Source organism: Microcaecilia unicolor, chromosome 3, assembly GCF_901765095.1.
Source record: "Microcaecilia unicolor chromosome 3, aMicUni1.1, whole genome shotgun sequence".
NCBI lineage: Eukaryota > Metazoa > Chordata > Amphibia > Gymnophiona > Siphonopidae > Microcaecilia > Microcaecilia unicolor.
Genome location: NC_044033.1, coordinates 50,324,415 through 50,340,093, shown reverse-complemented (window position 1 = coordinate 50,340,093; position 15,679 = coordinate 50,324,415). Strand labels below are relative to the sequence as shown.

General features: G+C 44.3%; 1 protein-coding gene across 2 annotated transcripts in view; it reads right to left on the bottom strand.

The window, feature by feature from the left end:
- The window catches only part of TMEM178A (transmembrane protein 178A), a 150,343-nt gene that overhangs the window by 15,162 nt on the left and 119,502 nt on the right, over positions 1–15,679 (bottom strand). For both annotated transcript variants that reach the window (XM_030195909.1, XM_030195910.1), the window contains exon 2: positions 3,829–3,942. In XM_030195909.1, coding sequence (XP_030051769.1) covers positions 3,829–3,942 — 114 coding nt within the window. The remainder of the gene's footprint in view (positions 1–3,828; positions 3,943–15,679) is intronic.

Sequence of the window (15,679 nt, the reverse complement as noted above, 5' to 3'; positions counted from 1 at the left end):
CATGGGGGGGGGGGGGGCATTTTCGATATGAAGTGTAAGTCCGACTTTGGGTGTTTTGCTCAAAATGTCCAAAATCTAATAGAAAAGAAGGTAATTTTCAAAAAAAAGAAAAACATCCATATTTTGTCACGGGCCCGCGTCCAGATTCACTTTTTTTCCAGTAATCTGGCTCTGTGATGTCTCCAGACTGCCTTTTTCCTGCATGGCTGCTTCTGCTGCAAGTTTCCCTGTTATCCAAGCCTTGCTCTGGGGTTCCTGCATCCAAGCCTTGTTCTGGTGTTTCTGTTATCCAAGCCTCGCTCTGGTGTCCCTGTTTTCCAAGCCTCGCTCTGGTGTTCTGTTATCCAAGCCTCATTCCTAGTCTTGACATCATCAGCAAAGTCTTTTATAAATCACCTTGGAACTTTCATGTTTGCCTTTGCAACAGGCCTCTTACCTTGTCTTTGTGTTCCCTGTTTGGATCCAATTCCTGCTTGGATTTATTCCTGTATGTCTTGATGCTTGTCTAGCTTGGTTCCTAAGAGTCTTGTCTCTGAATCTTTGTTCCTGTGTGACTTGCCCCTGAAGCCATGAACCTGAAAGCCTTGCTTCTAAACCTTGTCCCTGAAGCTTTACCTCTGTGTGATTTCTGTTTGAGTCTGTGTCAGCTGCTCTTCCATTTAGCTCTGCTTCCTAGCATAGCCCTGAGCTGTCTCTCTGTGTGGTTTCCCCTTATCATTTGCTTGCTGTATCTGTTGTTTGAGTCTGTGTGAGCTGCTCTTTCATTTAGCTGTGCTTTCTAACACAGCCCTGAGCTGTGTGGTTTCTGAGTCTGTGTGGACTGTTCTTCTATTTAGTTATGCCTCCTAGCACAGCCCTGAGCTGTCTTTCTGTGTGGTTTCTGTTTGAGTCTGTATGAGCTGCTCTTCTGTTTAGTTGTGCTTCCTAGCATAGCCCTGAGCTGTCTCTCTGTTTGGTTTCTATTTGGGACTGTATGGGCTGCTCTTCCGTTTAGCTGTGCTTCCTAGTACAGCCCTGAGCTGCCTCTCTGTGTGGCTTCCCTTTAACCCTTTACTTGTTGAATCTGTTGTATGAATCTGTGTTAGCTGCTCTTCCATTTAGCTGTGCTTCCTAGCACAGCCCTGAGCTGTCTCTCTGTGTGGTTTCTGTTTGAGTCTGTGTGAGCTGCTCTTCCATTTAGCTGTAGTTTCTAGCACAGCCCTGAGCTAGCTCTCTATGTAGTTTCCCTTTAGCCTTTACTTGTTGAATCTGCTGTTTGAGCCTGTGTGAGATGCTCTTTTGTTTGACTGTGCTTTCAGGCACAGTGTGAGCTGTCCCTTTGTGTGGGTTGGCCTTTTACCCTTCAGCTACTGTTTGTGCCTGCATGTAAGGGTCTTTTGACCTTTTGTTTGTGGCTGTATTCAGTGCAGTGTGTGCTTCCTGGTTAGTATTTCCTTAGGGGATCTCATTCTGTTCCTTTCCCCTTTCTTCCTCTTTGTTTGGGTTCCAGTTCGGCCTTGCAGCCTGTGTGCTTGGACTCTGTTACGTGTGGATTCCAGTTCGGCTTTGCAGCCCGTATGAATGTTCTATCTTCCATTCCTGGTTCCTGCTACAGCCAAGCTCCATTCCTGGTTCCTGCTACAGTGAAGCTCTGTTCCTGGTTCCCGCTACAGCCAAGCTCCGCTCCTGGATCCTGCTACAGCCAAACTCCGCTCCTGGTTCCTGCTACAGTCAAGCTTCGTTCCTGGTTCCTGCTAAAGCCAAGCTCTGTTCCTGCCTTGTCTTTAGTTTCCAGTGCTTTGTTTGCCATCTTGTTTTGCTCTTTTTCATGTCAGCATCCAGTTCTTTAAGGGAGCAATGCATTCGGGTATGATCCCTCCCGAGTCCTTGGCGGCCGGAAAAAACTGAGAGAGTTGGTTTGTTTTGTTTTTGGATATAGTGGTATTATTCTGTTATTTATTATTTTTTGTTGCAGAAGGATTAGCATTTTAACGGAGGTACTGTTACCCACCACAGTGACAGTATTCTATACACTTACGTGTTCATGTCATATTAATGTCTCCACTGCATGCACATCTCTTTCATGAATATTCATTGTGGATATCTTGAAAACCTGACTGGCTGGGGTGCCTCCAGGACCAGGTTTGGGAGCCACTGGAGGGGCATAATCGAATGGGGCGCCCAAGTTTTCTTGGGGCCGTCCTCGCAGAACGGCTCCGTGAAGGGGCGGGGAAACCGTATTATCGAAACAAGATGGGCGCCCATCTTTCGTTTCGATAATACGGTTGGGGACGCCCAAATCTCAACATTTAGGTCATCCTTAGAGATGGTCGTCCCTGGTTTTCAGCAATAATGAAAACCGAGGACACCCATCTCAGAAATGAACAAATCCAAGCCATTTGGTCATGGGAGGAGCCAGCATTTGTAGTACACTGGTCCCCGTCACAAGCCAGGACACCAACCGGGCACCCTAGGGGGCCCTAGAGTGGACTTCACAAATTGCTCCCGGGTGCATATCTCCCTTACCTTGGGTGCTGAGCCCCCCCCCAAACCCACTCCCCACAACTGTACAACACTACCATAGCCCTAAGGGGTGAAGGGGGGCACCTAGATGTGGGTACAGTAGGTTTCTGATGGGTTTTGAAGGGTTCACATTTATCACCACAAGTGTAACAAGTGGGGGGGGGGGGATGGGCCTGGGTCCCACCTGCCTGAAGTGCACTGCACCCACTAAAACTACTCCAGGGACCTGCATACTGCTGTCATGGAGCTGGGTATGACATCTGAGGCTGGCAAAAAAAAATTTAATTTTTCTTTTAGGGTGGGAAGAGGTTGTGACCACTGGGGGAGTAAGGGGAGGTCATCCCCGATTCCATCCGGTGGTCATCTGGTCAGTTCGGGCACCTTTTTGAGGCTTGGTCGCAAGAAAAATGGACCAAGTAAAGTCAGCCAAGTGCTCGTCAGGGATACCCTTCTTTTTTCCATTATCAGCCGAGGATGCCCATCTCTTAAGCACGCCCCAGTCCCGCCTTCGCTACACTGCCGACACACCCCCATGAACTTTGGTCGTCCCCATGACAGAAAGCAGTTGAGGACGCCCAAAATTGGCTTTCGATTATGCCGATCTGGGCGACCCTGAGAGAAGGACGCCCATCTCCCAATTTGTGTCGGAAGATGGGTGCCCTTCTCTTTCGAAAATAAGCCTGCTGGTATATACTGAAATATAAACCGAGCTTTTTTATCCAAAAATAGCCCAAAAATGGTGATCTCGGTTTATATTTGAGTCTCCCTGCAGTTACCTGCATTTCTTACTCCACACTCCCCTCCACCCCACCCTCCCCCGTACTCTCAGAGAGGGTGGGAGCCCACAAACTTTGGGCATGGACAGAAGTTCAATGCCCTGCACCAGCCCAGCACATAGCTTTGTTTATCAGCGTCTGCCAAAGGAGGTAAGAACTGCAAGCAAAATCCTGGTAAGGGTGGGGGGTATGGGGGAGTGGAGGAAGAAATGCTTGTAACCGTGGGGGAGGTTGGTGTGGAATAATAAATGCAGGTAACTGCAGGGGAAGGGTGTGTGTGTGGAGGAAGAAATGCATGTCATTAGTTTATATTCAAGTTAACAGTTTTCCCCCTGTTTTTTTTTTTTTTTTGGGGGGGGGGCTTATCTCACTTCATACTTGAATAGGTTATATTCAAGTATATACGGTGAGTTTCCTGGACTACCAAAGTTCTAGCAGGTTGCCCTAGTAGTTAGAACCAAATTTATTCATTGCCATTTGTGGGCTTGCCTTTTAATTCTTGTGCCCCCCCTCCCCAAGTTCAGACAGCATCTGTATTTTGAGTACTTACGAAGCAAATGCCATTCATCCTGCTGGATTGTCCTAGTCAAATTGAAAGGTATATTTCGCAAGCGGATAGGCTGGGAGAAGTGGTACTTGATAGCTGTGCATCTCTGAGCAATACCTTCAAGAAAAAACAGAACCCAATATTATCAGCCTGATGCATGCTGAATCTACAACAAAATCTCAGAGAGATAACATGAACAGAATTATTTATAAGCCTGGAGTAATGCAGATGGGGAAACAAAGTGCTGGAGAAAAAGTGTTCAACATAACAATATATGAAATAGAAGTATTAATAGAAGGCTTTTTTCTAAATATGGAGAGTAATTAATTTTGCAACAAAATATTTTTACTGAATTCAACTAGAATTGTTTATATACAATTTCCATTTTGGAAATACCACACTAATTCATCTGAGAATATTACTATCATATTGTAAAGTACAGTGTGTCCAATGACACAGCCAAAAAAAAAATGACTGCCGTTACAGGTAGTGGGTTACAGGTTTCCAGATTTCCTGAAATCCCAAAATATTTCTTTAATAGCCAAGACTTATTTCTATACAATCAGGAATTCTAGCAATAGAAGGTAAAGGTTTTATTCCTTGAGGACTTTTCCCCTTGATGCAAAGTCTATGAGAGAAAAAAAACAACATTCTGGACTCTGGCCCTTCATTTAAATTTCCAGTTTTCTCTTTTGTACAGTCTGTATTGAGCCTCATATCAATTATTTTAATTTTAATCCCCCCTCCCCAAACACATACATGTTTTATCTGTGTATCAAAAGGGGAGAAGGTTTATTATTCCATTATACCTAATGGCACTATCAAATCATAATAATAATATACATCTAAACTCTCGAGCCTGCATCTACGAACCAGAAATGGTAATCATAGAAGATAAACCAGAGTAATGCTTCCAATGACCACTGAGAGGTAGTAGATGCAAATTCTTTGTTCCTTGATGTTCTTGAGTTGGAATTTGTTTTCTTCTGGAAAGTAAGCACAGTTGGCTTCTTGCCATCCTGTTCACATTAGATTGCAGTGAACCCTGAGGATGGAAAGGAGAACAGCAGGAAGCACATGGGCGACAGAACAGATTAGTACAGCAAAAATACACCCCATTTCAAAAATATTTGCCCTCCTGCTGAAAGAAACTTTGTGTTATGGTTGGGAGGGCCTCAAACGATGACAGAGAGTCTAAACAGATGTACACAAGTTGCCTTTGCTCTATTTTTGATTGTAACTGGGCTAAACAATGAAAAAAAAATACAAAGCCTGGAAGTGTCTAATTAAAATAAGCAGAAATGGGCAGTGCAAAATCAAACCAGGCAATATCAGAATAAAAATACAACCCTTGTGCAACCCCTGTTCCACTTTCTTGTAAGACACCAGGACACAGCTGGGAGCCACAAGGTCATCTTACACTTTCTTAGGGCTCCCAAGTTTCTTTAACAGGGGCTGAGGCAGAGATAGTTTCAAGACCTTTTAAGGGTTCTGCACATACACACGGCTCTTATTTTAGAAGGATCCCCACATCTAAATGGCAGCATTTAAACATCTTGAGAGGTACAGACATTTAATTGCCATTTCAGAACAGGGGTCATTCAGACATGGGGAAGCTCAGACTGTCTAGATGACAAGGGGGTATGAGGAAGGTGGGGAGAGAGGGAGTAGTCTGGGCGGGACAATAATTCAGATGCACAGACCCTATTTCATAATGAAATTTACACCAGCTCTGAGGCACATAAGTGCCTGCTGTAGGGAAAGCTGTAAATCCCGATGTTACTTGTCCCCATGATGACAGCCCCCTCCCCATCATATCCCTACCCTGATGCCAACTTCCCCAACCCTCTTCAACATCACAACTGAGCCCCCAGACATCACAATCAAGCTACCCCCTACTCTCTGGCATTACAACTGAGTCCCTGACATTACAACCAAGCCCCCCCCCCCCCATACTCCCCTGAAGGCTCCTATGTGCGGGCATAAGCCCAACACATTCCCACAGATTCACCCTCTCCCTTTGGGTTCCAAAGCCCTCAAAAATGGCTCTTGGGCTGTAAGCGCCCTCACCTCCACCCCTTAAGCCATTCCCTGGGCTTACTGAGGGTCCCTGGTGTCCAGTGGGGCAGAAGCAATGCCCATTCACTCCTACCTTGTGGCTACCAGGTCTCAAAAATGGCCACCGAGACCATATGCAGACTTATGCCACTTGTCATACTTATTGTTTCAGAAATCTTTAAAGGCACATTTTTTTTTTAAATAAAAAAGTAATGTAAATGAGATGAGATATACTGATGTTATTTTGGTCGTAATTCTTCTGAAACACAGAACTTTTCTTTTTGTTATCCGCTTAGAATCTTAATGGAATTTGGCATATTATAAAAACAGGATAATATAGTACAATATCTTTAAAGATACTAGGGGTAATACTAGATAATATTGGAATGCCGTCCCGCGGGAGGTGGTGGAAATGAAAACGGTAACAGAATTCAAACACGCGTGGGATAAACATAAAGGAATCCTGTTCAGAAGGAATGGATCCTAAGGAGCTTAGCCGAGATTGGGTGGCAGAGCCGGTGGCGGGAGGCGGGGATAGTGCTGGGCAGACTTATACGGTCTGTGCCAGAGCCGGTGGTGGGAGGCGGGGCTGGTGGTTGGGAGGCGGGGATAGTGCTGGGCAGACTTACACGGTCTGTGCCCTGAAAAGCACAGGTACAAATCAAGGTAAGGTATACACAAAAAGTAGCACATATGAGTTTATCTTGTTGGGCAGACTGGATGGACCATGCAGGTCTTTTTCTGCCATTATTTACTATGTTACTATGATTTTATCTTTATAGCAACACATCTTTAAAATCAAAGAAATGCTTCTGCAAAGTACATATGATTCATTTGGTAAGATCTCTTATTTTTCTGGCAAGGCATTAAGAACACTGATTCTCTCCACTGTGGTGAGTAATTTGACTATTGGCAATTATTTACTTAAAGGGATTTGTTTACCTAATCTCTGACTTCAGCTTTTGCATAACACAACAGTAAAACCGATTTCAGGAGACAAGAAAGGGGACCGTGGTACTCCCCTAATAAAAGAACACTGGCTTCCAGTTGCTCGCTAAAGAATAATCAAAATATTAATCCTGGTGTACAAAATTAATCAGGTTCACCTATTACTCTCTCTCTCATTACCTTATACCATATTCATCATCATGTACATTATGCTTGACTACATAAAACTTATCAGATTCATCATTTCACTATAAATATCTAGATTCCATCTGCAATTGAGCCTTCAGAGTAGCTGGCCCGAATCAACTGCTGTTCTTTCAAAATTGGAACCAACTTATCAAATATTAAAGGGTTCCTTTTACTAAGCTGTAATAGCTACTAATGTGTACTTACAGTAGCTTAAGATGGTGTACTGCTGAGCACACTCAGGCACCCCGTGGTAATTTTTTTCTATGTGTGTACACTACGTGTCACAGTCGTCATCGTCCGTGCCTTGCTCCATCTAGATCCATTTGATTTACCTGCAGTTCTAATCAGTGACCTGTGGGGTCACTTTAGAGTGGTGGAGGCCAAGCTGGTGATGTCATCAGTGCTGAGCCCTTCTTAAACTGGCCTCTGCGTGCACTCAGGGTTCTGGCAATTATTCCTGATTTGAGCTCAGGCCTGCCTGAGGCTCTGCTAGTTCCATCTGCTGTTTCTTTTTCAGGCCGTGGCCTGAAGCATTGCAGCAGCTTTCTCCTTCTTGCTCTGTTCCAGTGAAGCCTGCTTCCAAGCCTTGAAGTCCAGAGAGCTCATTGTACTTCAGCTGAGATTCCAGACATCCTCAGTGAGTCTTTGGTCGCTGGTTGCAGTGAGTTATCTCTGTGCTGAGTTTTGGACCTTGTGTGCTGGGACGACGTGGAGTGCTGCAGGTACTGGGGCCGTGGCCGCGTCTTGAAGTATCTCTGGATGAGGCGATTGTGCTCAGAGTGTGGAGGGATCCGCGTGGGCTGTTCCTGGTTCCTGTCTGCTGTGCTGTACCTCGGGCATTGCTTTGCTTAACCTGGTTGCTCTGGGAGCATCAGCTCGGGCATTGTTTGCTTAAACCTGTTTGCCCTGGGAACATTGGCTTGGGCATTGCTTTGCTTCAACCTTTCGCCTTGGGAGAATTCGGCTCGGGCACCTCAGTGATTGTTTACTTTTCTTTTATGCTATTCTTTGCTTCCAGCAAGCGGAGTGGTCCACTCAAATCCCCAACCCACAGTGCGGGTCTACAAGAGACTTTTAAGTTCCTTTTGCTACTTGCCGCGGAGGTCCCGCGGCTTACAGGAGAGTCCTGACAGAATGAACCTTATCTGCCTGCCAGTGGTCTTTCCGCTTCCAGCTAACTGCCCTTTGCTTTCTGTTGTCCTGCCAGGGTGGGCCTTTGCTTAGTCCCTTGTGCTTTTATGTTTGCTTTTCCTGTACAGCAGTGGCTAAAGAAGTTAGACACTAGATTGCGGGCACAAAAGTGTCAGATTTTGCTGCTTTGTGATAACTGTGCTGCACACAGGGATGATGTCAGGCTGTCTAACATCAAGGTGGTCTTCCTGCCACCAAACACTACCTCTCTGATCCAACCTATGGATCAGGGCATAATAGCCAATTTCAAACAACATTATCGGGGTCTTGAGCTACGTCGTCTGATGAGCGTTATGGATGACCAGACTGGCAAGGATAAGCGTGCTGTTGAACTTGCTCGTAATCTATCACTGTTGGATTCCCTACATATGCAGAAAGAAGCCTGGAATCATGTTACATAGGCAACCATTGTGAACTGGCAAGCTTTGTTAAGAATGTGGAGAGGGACGAAACAGATGCAGCTGTTGCAAACACGTCAGATGAACAGGTTATTGACATCCCAGCCGGTGTTACTGAAGAGGAGTTCCATCGCTACGTAGCTGTTGATTATGATCTACAAACATCTGAAGACAGCACTGATGTTGAGATATACGCCTACATGCAGGAAACAACGGCTGATGATGGAACAGATGAAGAATGAGCAGCGAGGCACATGCTGACAAAATTCAACAACCTCCTCCTATTACTTTTGCAAGAGCGCTGGAGAGTCTCAACACCGTGCGGGCCTATCTGGAGGCCACTGGATATCAGTGCTATGACAGTTTTTACCGTCTGGCAGACGTAGTCTATGGAACTCACAGACCCAAGAGTGTACAAAGGGCTATAACTGATTACGTCAAGTAAGCCTAATGTCAGTTAACTGAGATTGTATACTGTACGTATAATAATAAACAGTACTGTACATTTGTTTATCAGATGTCAAGCTTCTTTGGGTCACAACGGTTAAGTGCACGCTCTGGTTAACTGCATGCATTTCTTTGGTCCCAGACCCTTGCACTTAAGCGGATTGCACTGTATTTGGCTGAATAGTGATTTAACTTAGAATACGAATAATCTGGGGCTCTACTGTGCTAAATCCTACTGAAATACACTTGGAGTTGTATTTTCAAAGAACTTTGACTTACATTACATTACATTGGGACTCATTTTCGAAAGAGAAAAACATCTAAAAAGTTGCATAACACAGCATTTGGACATTTTTCTCACAAAAACGTCCAAATCAGTATTTTCAAAACCTATTACATAGGGGCTCTTTTTCTAAAGAGAAAAATGTCTAAAAAGTGGCATAAAGTGACATTTGGACATTTTTCTCACAAAAAGTCCAAATCAGTATTTTCAAAACTTATTTTTCAGACATTTTTCTATGCTGTTCTGCAGTGCAACCAAATTGCAAAGGGGCATGTTAAGGGTGGGATGTGGGTGTTCCTGAGACTTAGATGTTTTTCAGTCATAATGGAACAAAACAAAACAAAGCCGTCCATTTGAGCTAGACCTGTTTTCATAATGAATAAGGCACAAAAAGGTGCCCTAAATGACCAGATGACCACTGGAGGGAATGGGGGGGACCCCCCCAATACCTCCCCCTGTCCCACCCCCCAAAAAATGTGAAGAAAAATATATGACTTACCAGGGTCTATAACAGCCTCAGATGTTAAGTCAGGTCTATTACAGCAGTATGCAAATACCTGGAGTAGTGTAGTGGCCGGTACAATGCACTATGGAGTGGGGGACTCGAGTCCCTATCTCCCTCTAGCTGTCACACTTGTGGTGGAAACTGTGACCCCCTCCCAAAGTCACCAAAATCTTACTGTAGCCACATATGGGTGCACCCTTCACCCATAAGGGCTATTGTACTGGTGTACAGTGGGGGGGAGGGGGTAGTGGGTTTTGGAGGACTCGGGGAACAAGATAAGGGAGGAAAGGTGAGATGTGTACCTACTACTACTACTTATCATTTCTATAGCGCTACTAGATGTACGCAGCGCTGTACACATAAAGAGACAGTCCCTGCTCGACAGAGCTTACAATCTAATTAGGACAGACAAACAGGACAAACAAGAGATAAGGGAATATTAAAGTGAGGATAATAAAATAAGGGTTCTGAACAAGTGAACAAGGGTTAAGAGTTAAAAGCAGCATCAAAAAGGTGGGCTTTTAGCTTAGATTTGAAGACGGCCAGAGATGGAGCTTGACGTACCAGCTCAGGAAGTCTATTCCAGGCATATGGTGCAGCAAGATAAAAGGAACGGAGTCTGGAGTTAGCAGTGGAGAAGGGTGCAGATAAGAGAGATTTACCCAGTGAACGCAGTTCCCGGGGAGGAGTGTAGGGAGAGATGTGGAGAGGTACTGAGGAGCTGCAGAATGAATGCACTTATAAGTCAATAAGAGGAGTTTGAACTGTATGCGGAAACGGCTAATATGAGCATAACGACACTGGCGGAATATTAGTCGTGCAGCAGAATTTTGAACAGATTGAAGAGGAGAGAGATGGCCTGGGTTGCAGGATGGATTCACACACAGAAAGCACATGCTTATAATGTGTGATTGTCCTCCGCCTTGCCCTTGATGCTTAAGCAGATTATAAAAGCCAACATTAAATAAATGGCAATAAAGCACAGCAAGACCTGATGTGTTAATGTGGAATAGCACCCCTTGATTTTCAGCATCAATGTGGTAATGGCAATGGCCATGGTAATGCATATGATATACTGCCTTTCTGTGATACAACCAAAGCAATTTACACATGCTAAAAATCATTACACGGGGGCAGTGCATGGCTGGAGCATTAAATTATCCAGTTAGTGGCAATATTCAGTGCTGCTATCTGGACAACTTAGGGCAGAAAAATTGTAGATTGCCCTTATATGGAAAGCTGACCCTTTGTGGCAGTATTGTAAGACTAGTGCTAGAGGTCAGTGCCACCATTTTGAGACCTGGAGCTGACTAAGCAGGAGCAGAAAGAAGACTCCAGTCCTGTCCCATTAGACACCAATGGTTGGAGGTCTCTCTGGGGGGGCAGTGAGGTGAGGGGAGGTATCAGACATTAGACTGGAGGGGATCAGAAGGGCGGGATCAGATCAGCAGTTGTGGATGTTCAGTGCCGCATGCACGTAGCAGAGACAGCGTTTTGTGCAATGCTATCTGGCTGCTTAGCTGTGCAGGTACCAGCACTGAATACAAGTGCCACCTCATCCCTGCCCCGGCCTCTGGACTGCCCCTCCTCTGCCCTGTTTCAATTAGGTAGTTAGAACTGTTATTCTGTGGCACTGCCCAGTTAGGTGCTGCTGAATATTGGCAGTCTGCCCACTAAGCACTATTTAACTGGACAAGAGCCTCTCCAGCCCAGTTAAACTGCTTTGAATATTTATCTGGAGGAAAGACAGGACAGAGGAAATACGCATAAGAGGTGGTACTTTGTCATTTATTTATTACTTTGTATATAGCCCACCTTGATCCAAGACGGGTTATGGCACCACATAATGTTATTAACAAAAACAACTAACAACTACCCAACATAAATGCAGCGAGATGAAAAAGTCAGCAAGGCTCAAACAGTTCATGGCAGATCATAAGCTTGACTTAACAGATATTGTTTTTAACATTGCTTTAAAAGACATAACATTCTTCTGTGTCTTGAGAGCTAAGGCCAGCTTATTCTACTCTGAAGGACCTGCCACATAGAAAGTGCCAGTTCTTGTAATATTCAGATGCAAACATCTGGAGTTCAATGTTAACAACCGTGCAGGCACTTTCCGAATGCATCGTCCTTGGTGGTACATATCGCTGCCGCACATTCCACAGATAAAAGGAAGAATCATGGTATAGTCCCAAGTGTACTAGCGGCAACTTACAAATTTTATCCTTTGTTCCTCAGGAAGCCAGTGCAGGTGCAGTAGCAAAGGAGAAAAATCGCACAGCAGAATTCTCCACTACCTGCAGAAAGGAGACTCCGGAACAAGGTGTCATAGAATGAAGGTGAAAGGAGTTAGACTTGGGAGTAATCTAAGGAGCTATTTATTTATAGAAAGGATGGTGGGTTCATGGAATAATCCCCCTCCTCCCCCTAAGGAGGTGGTAGAGGTGCAGACAGTATCTGAATTCCAGAAAGCATGGGAAAAGTACAAAGAGACACTGAGGGAGAGGAAGGGACTATAGAACTGAACTGTAGGTATGGATGGGTAGACTCGATAGGCTGTTTGGTCTTTAATGCCATTATATTCTGTGTACCCAATATTCAAAGGAACTTATATAGTTAGTGGACAGTGCCATTGAAAATCCATCTAAATGCCCTGGCACTGTTCAGATAGTGCTGGGATAGTGTTATTTATTTATTTATTTATTTATTTATTTGTGGTACATTTATACCCCACAATTTCCCACTAAGAGCGAGGACAATGTGGCTTACAATGTTACAAAAGGTTACAATGCAATGAGGGTAATGACATGACAAGTCAGAAAGAAAGGAAAGTACAGGAGGGTTATACAAGGATGCTTGAATAGGTTGGAGTAGTAAATGGGTATAGACAAATTGAGGTAGGCGGGGATTAAGCGTTAATTCTCGAAGAAAAATGTTTTTAAAATGTTTTTTGTTTATAGCAAAGAAAGGGCATTTTGCCTAAATATATGGATAATGGTGATACTCAACTGCTATCCATAAAGCTAAGCAGTTTGGGCCAGTAAAAAGGCTATCAAAATTAAACCACTCAACTATGTGGATAACAGCTGAATATTCCATTATCTATGCAGTTGCCAGTGGTCAACAGTATATACATTAATTCAGCATTGCTGACTGTAGTAAGCGGTGCTGAACATGCATGCTATTTAATATTGAGCTGTATGTTTCTCTCTTTTATGTTTAACTATAGTTTCAGGGGTCTTAGTCCCTGTTGCAGTCTCTGTGATGTCTGTTATTGGGGAGGCCCTAACATCTAGAAGAAAGTAGGTGTGTTAATGTAAATGTACAGATGATCTACAGTCCTATACAATTCTGTTAAGGAAGGGCCTACAGCTTTCTTCTAAATCTTTAAGACGTTCTTGCCGAGTGGCTGGGACTTCTGAATGAAATGTCTGGACTCTACAGAAGCGAGTCGTACAGCAAAGGTGGCCTATGGACAAATGAGGGAAAAAAAAAGTCTGTCCATTTAAGTGATGATATGGATTTTGTATCATTATAGATTCTTTAAAAGGGCCAATGCTCAGATCATGGGAGGCAGCCTGGCTAACTCCTGTGGTCATCAATGACCCCAGAAATTCAATGCCGGATCGTATCTGGTGACCAGCATTGAATTTCTGGGGGGGTTTTGGCCACCATCAACACAGCTGGTTAAGCTGAGGCATCCTAGCTAAATCCTGTGGTCATCAGTGAACCCAGAACTTCAATGCCGGGCCATATCCAGTGACCAGGGGGTTTGGCCACTAAGAACAGAGCCAGTTAAGCAGATACACATCTGGCTAAATTATAGCGGCCAAAGATAGACCTGGTCTATCTGGCTGCTAAACTTAGCCAGTCAGCCGATGAATATTGGCGCTAACCGACTATGTTACACATCATAGCCGGTGATCGGGCTAGCCACTATGCGCTAATATTCAGCCGAGATAGCCAGCAATCTCGCACTGAATATTAGTGCTTAGCCAGCTTAAGGCTATTTAGGAGCCGTTTCTGACCGGTTAAATAGCACTGAGTGTTGGGAGGGGGGCTTAGAGGCTCCAAGAACCTAAAGAGAGGACTTCAGTGAACCCAGAGAACTGTTGGAAGGATTTTGTACATAAGAACAGCCATACTGGGTTAGACCAATGATCCATCTAGCCCAGTATCCTGCTTCCAATAGTGGCCAATCCAGGTCACAAGTACCTGGCAGAAACCCAAATAGTAGCAACATTCCATGCTACAAATCCCAGGGCAAGCAGTGGCTTCCCCCATGTCTATCTCAATAGCAGTCTATGGACTTTTCCTCCACGAACTTGCTCAAGCTTTTTTTAAATACGCTAACTGCTGCTACCACATCCTCTGGCAACGAGTTCCAGAGCTTAATTATTCTTGGAGTGGAAAAAGATTTCCTCCTATTTGTTTTAAAAGTATTTCAATGTAATTTCATTGAGTGTCCCCTGGTCTTTGTACTTTTTGAAAAAGTTGGAAAAATTGATTCACTTTTACCCATTCTACACCACTAAGAGGTTTAATGAACTAAAAAACAAAGAAGGGAAGATCCATGGACTCATTTGTAAGAGCAGATAAAATAGAAGTTTTTCACATGAAGGACCTCAAAGCAAAACATTAAAAAGCCCCTCTCCTCACCCCAAGCAGGGAGGACCCACATCAGAAGAAACAGGTACAGCTACAACAGAGCTCTCTCTTTTCCTGGATCCCACTGCATTGCACGGGCTGCTTGAGTGGAATTTATGCTACTGGGCAGAGGATTTGGGGAGAGAAAAGTATTCTCAGTACCTAAAGAAGAAGACTGGATGTCAATCAGAGGGATACTAAGAGTATGAGGCTCCATTCTGCATTATACTTAAAACCAGGGACACATCCAGCCAGTCTGATATTCAGGCTATCTACTGCATATGCATGAGATAGATTTGCATATAATGGTCAATGCTTCTAAATTTATCTCGTGCATATTCATTGCGGGTATCAGAAAATTCTGACTGGGTGGTTGTATTAAACTTGTAGATCAGATGTGCTCTTGAGCCAAACTGACTCCTGGCAACTACACAGTGAGGAACACCCCCCCCCCCTTGTGGTTTTCTTGACTTGATACAGGACTGGTTTGCCACTGCCTTCTCCCACATACTGTGAGGTACCATTATGTTGTTGCTGCTGAACATAGGGGGCATGATCCTGACTGGTAATGCTGCCAGAACTTGCCCAGCATTGGCCCTGCAACATTGGTGTAACCTTGGTGTAACCGAGGTCCATAAATGTTAGGCACACTGATGCCAGCTTTTGTTAGTATTGTATAACCTAACCTGGGTACCTCTCATCCTCAGGGTACCTAAAAGAAGGCTCTAGTTATAGGATTATCCCTATAGGGGCATGGGGCACGCTTACAACTGAGTGCCTCCATTTAAGCTGACCATCTTTGACTTGGATCTAGAGAAACCAGGTTTAACTTGGGCTGTCCAAGTCAAATGTCTAACTTGTCCATATAGCTCAAACATTCAGGGTCTTATATGTAGACGTCCTAATACCAGGATTTCCTGCATGTGTGTATATTGCATACTTATACATATAGGAGCAGATTCACTAAATGGTACCCACATTTGGGCACCAGAAAAAAATTGGCGCCAAGCACTTTTCTACAAAGACCCTCCAAGTTGAGTGCCCTTTATAGATTAGCACGTAACACCAATTCCTGTGCCAAAATTAACATTAATTGGCTCATTATCCAATTTAATTGCACATGCACCTCGGGATCACATGCAAATTTGAACGCCCTTTCTAGAATCCGGGGGATAGTTTATTTCA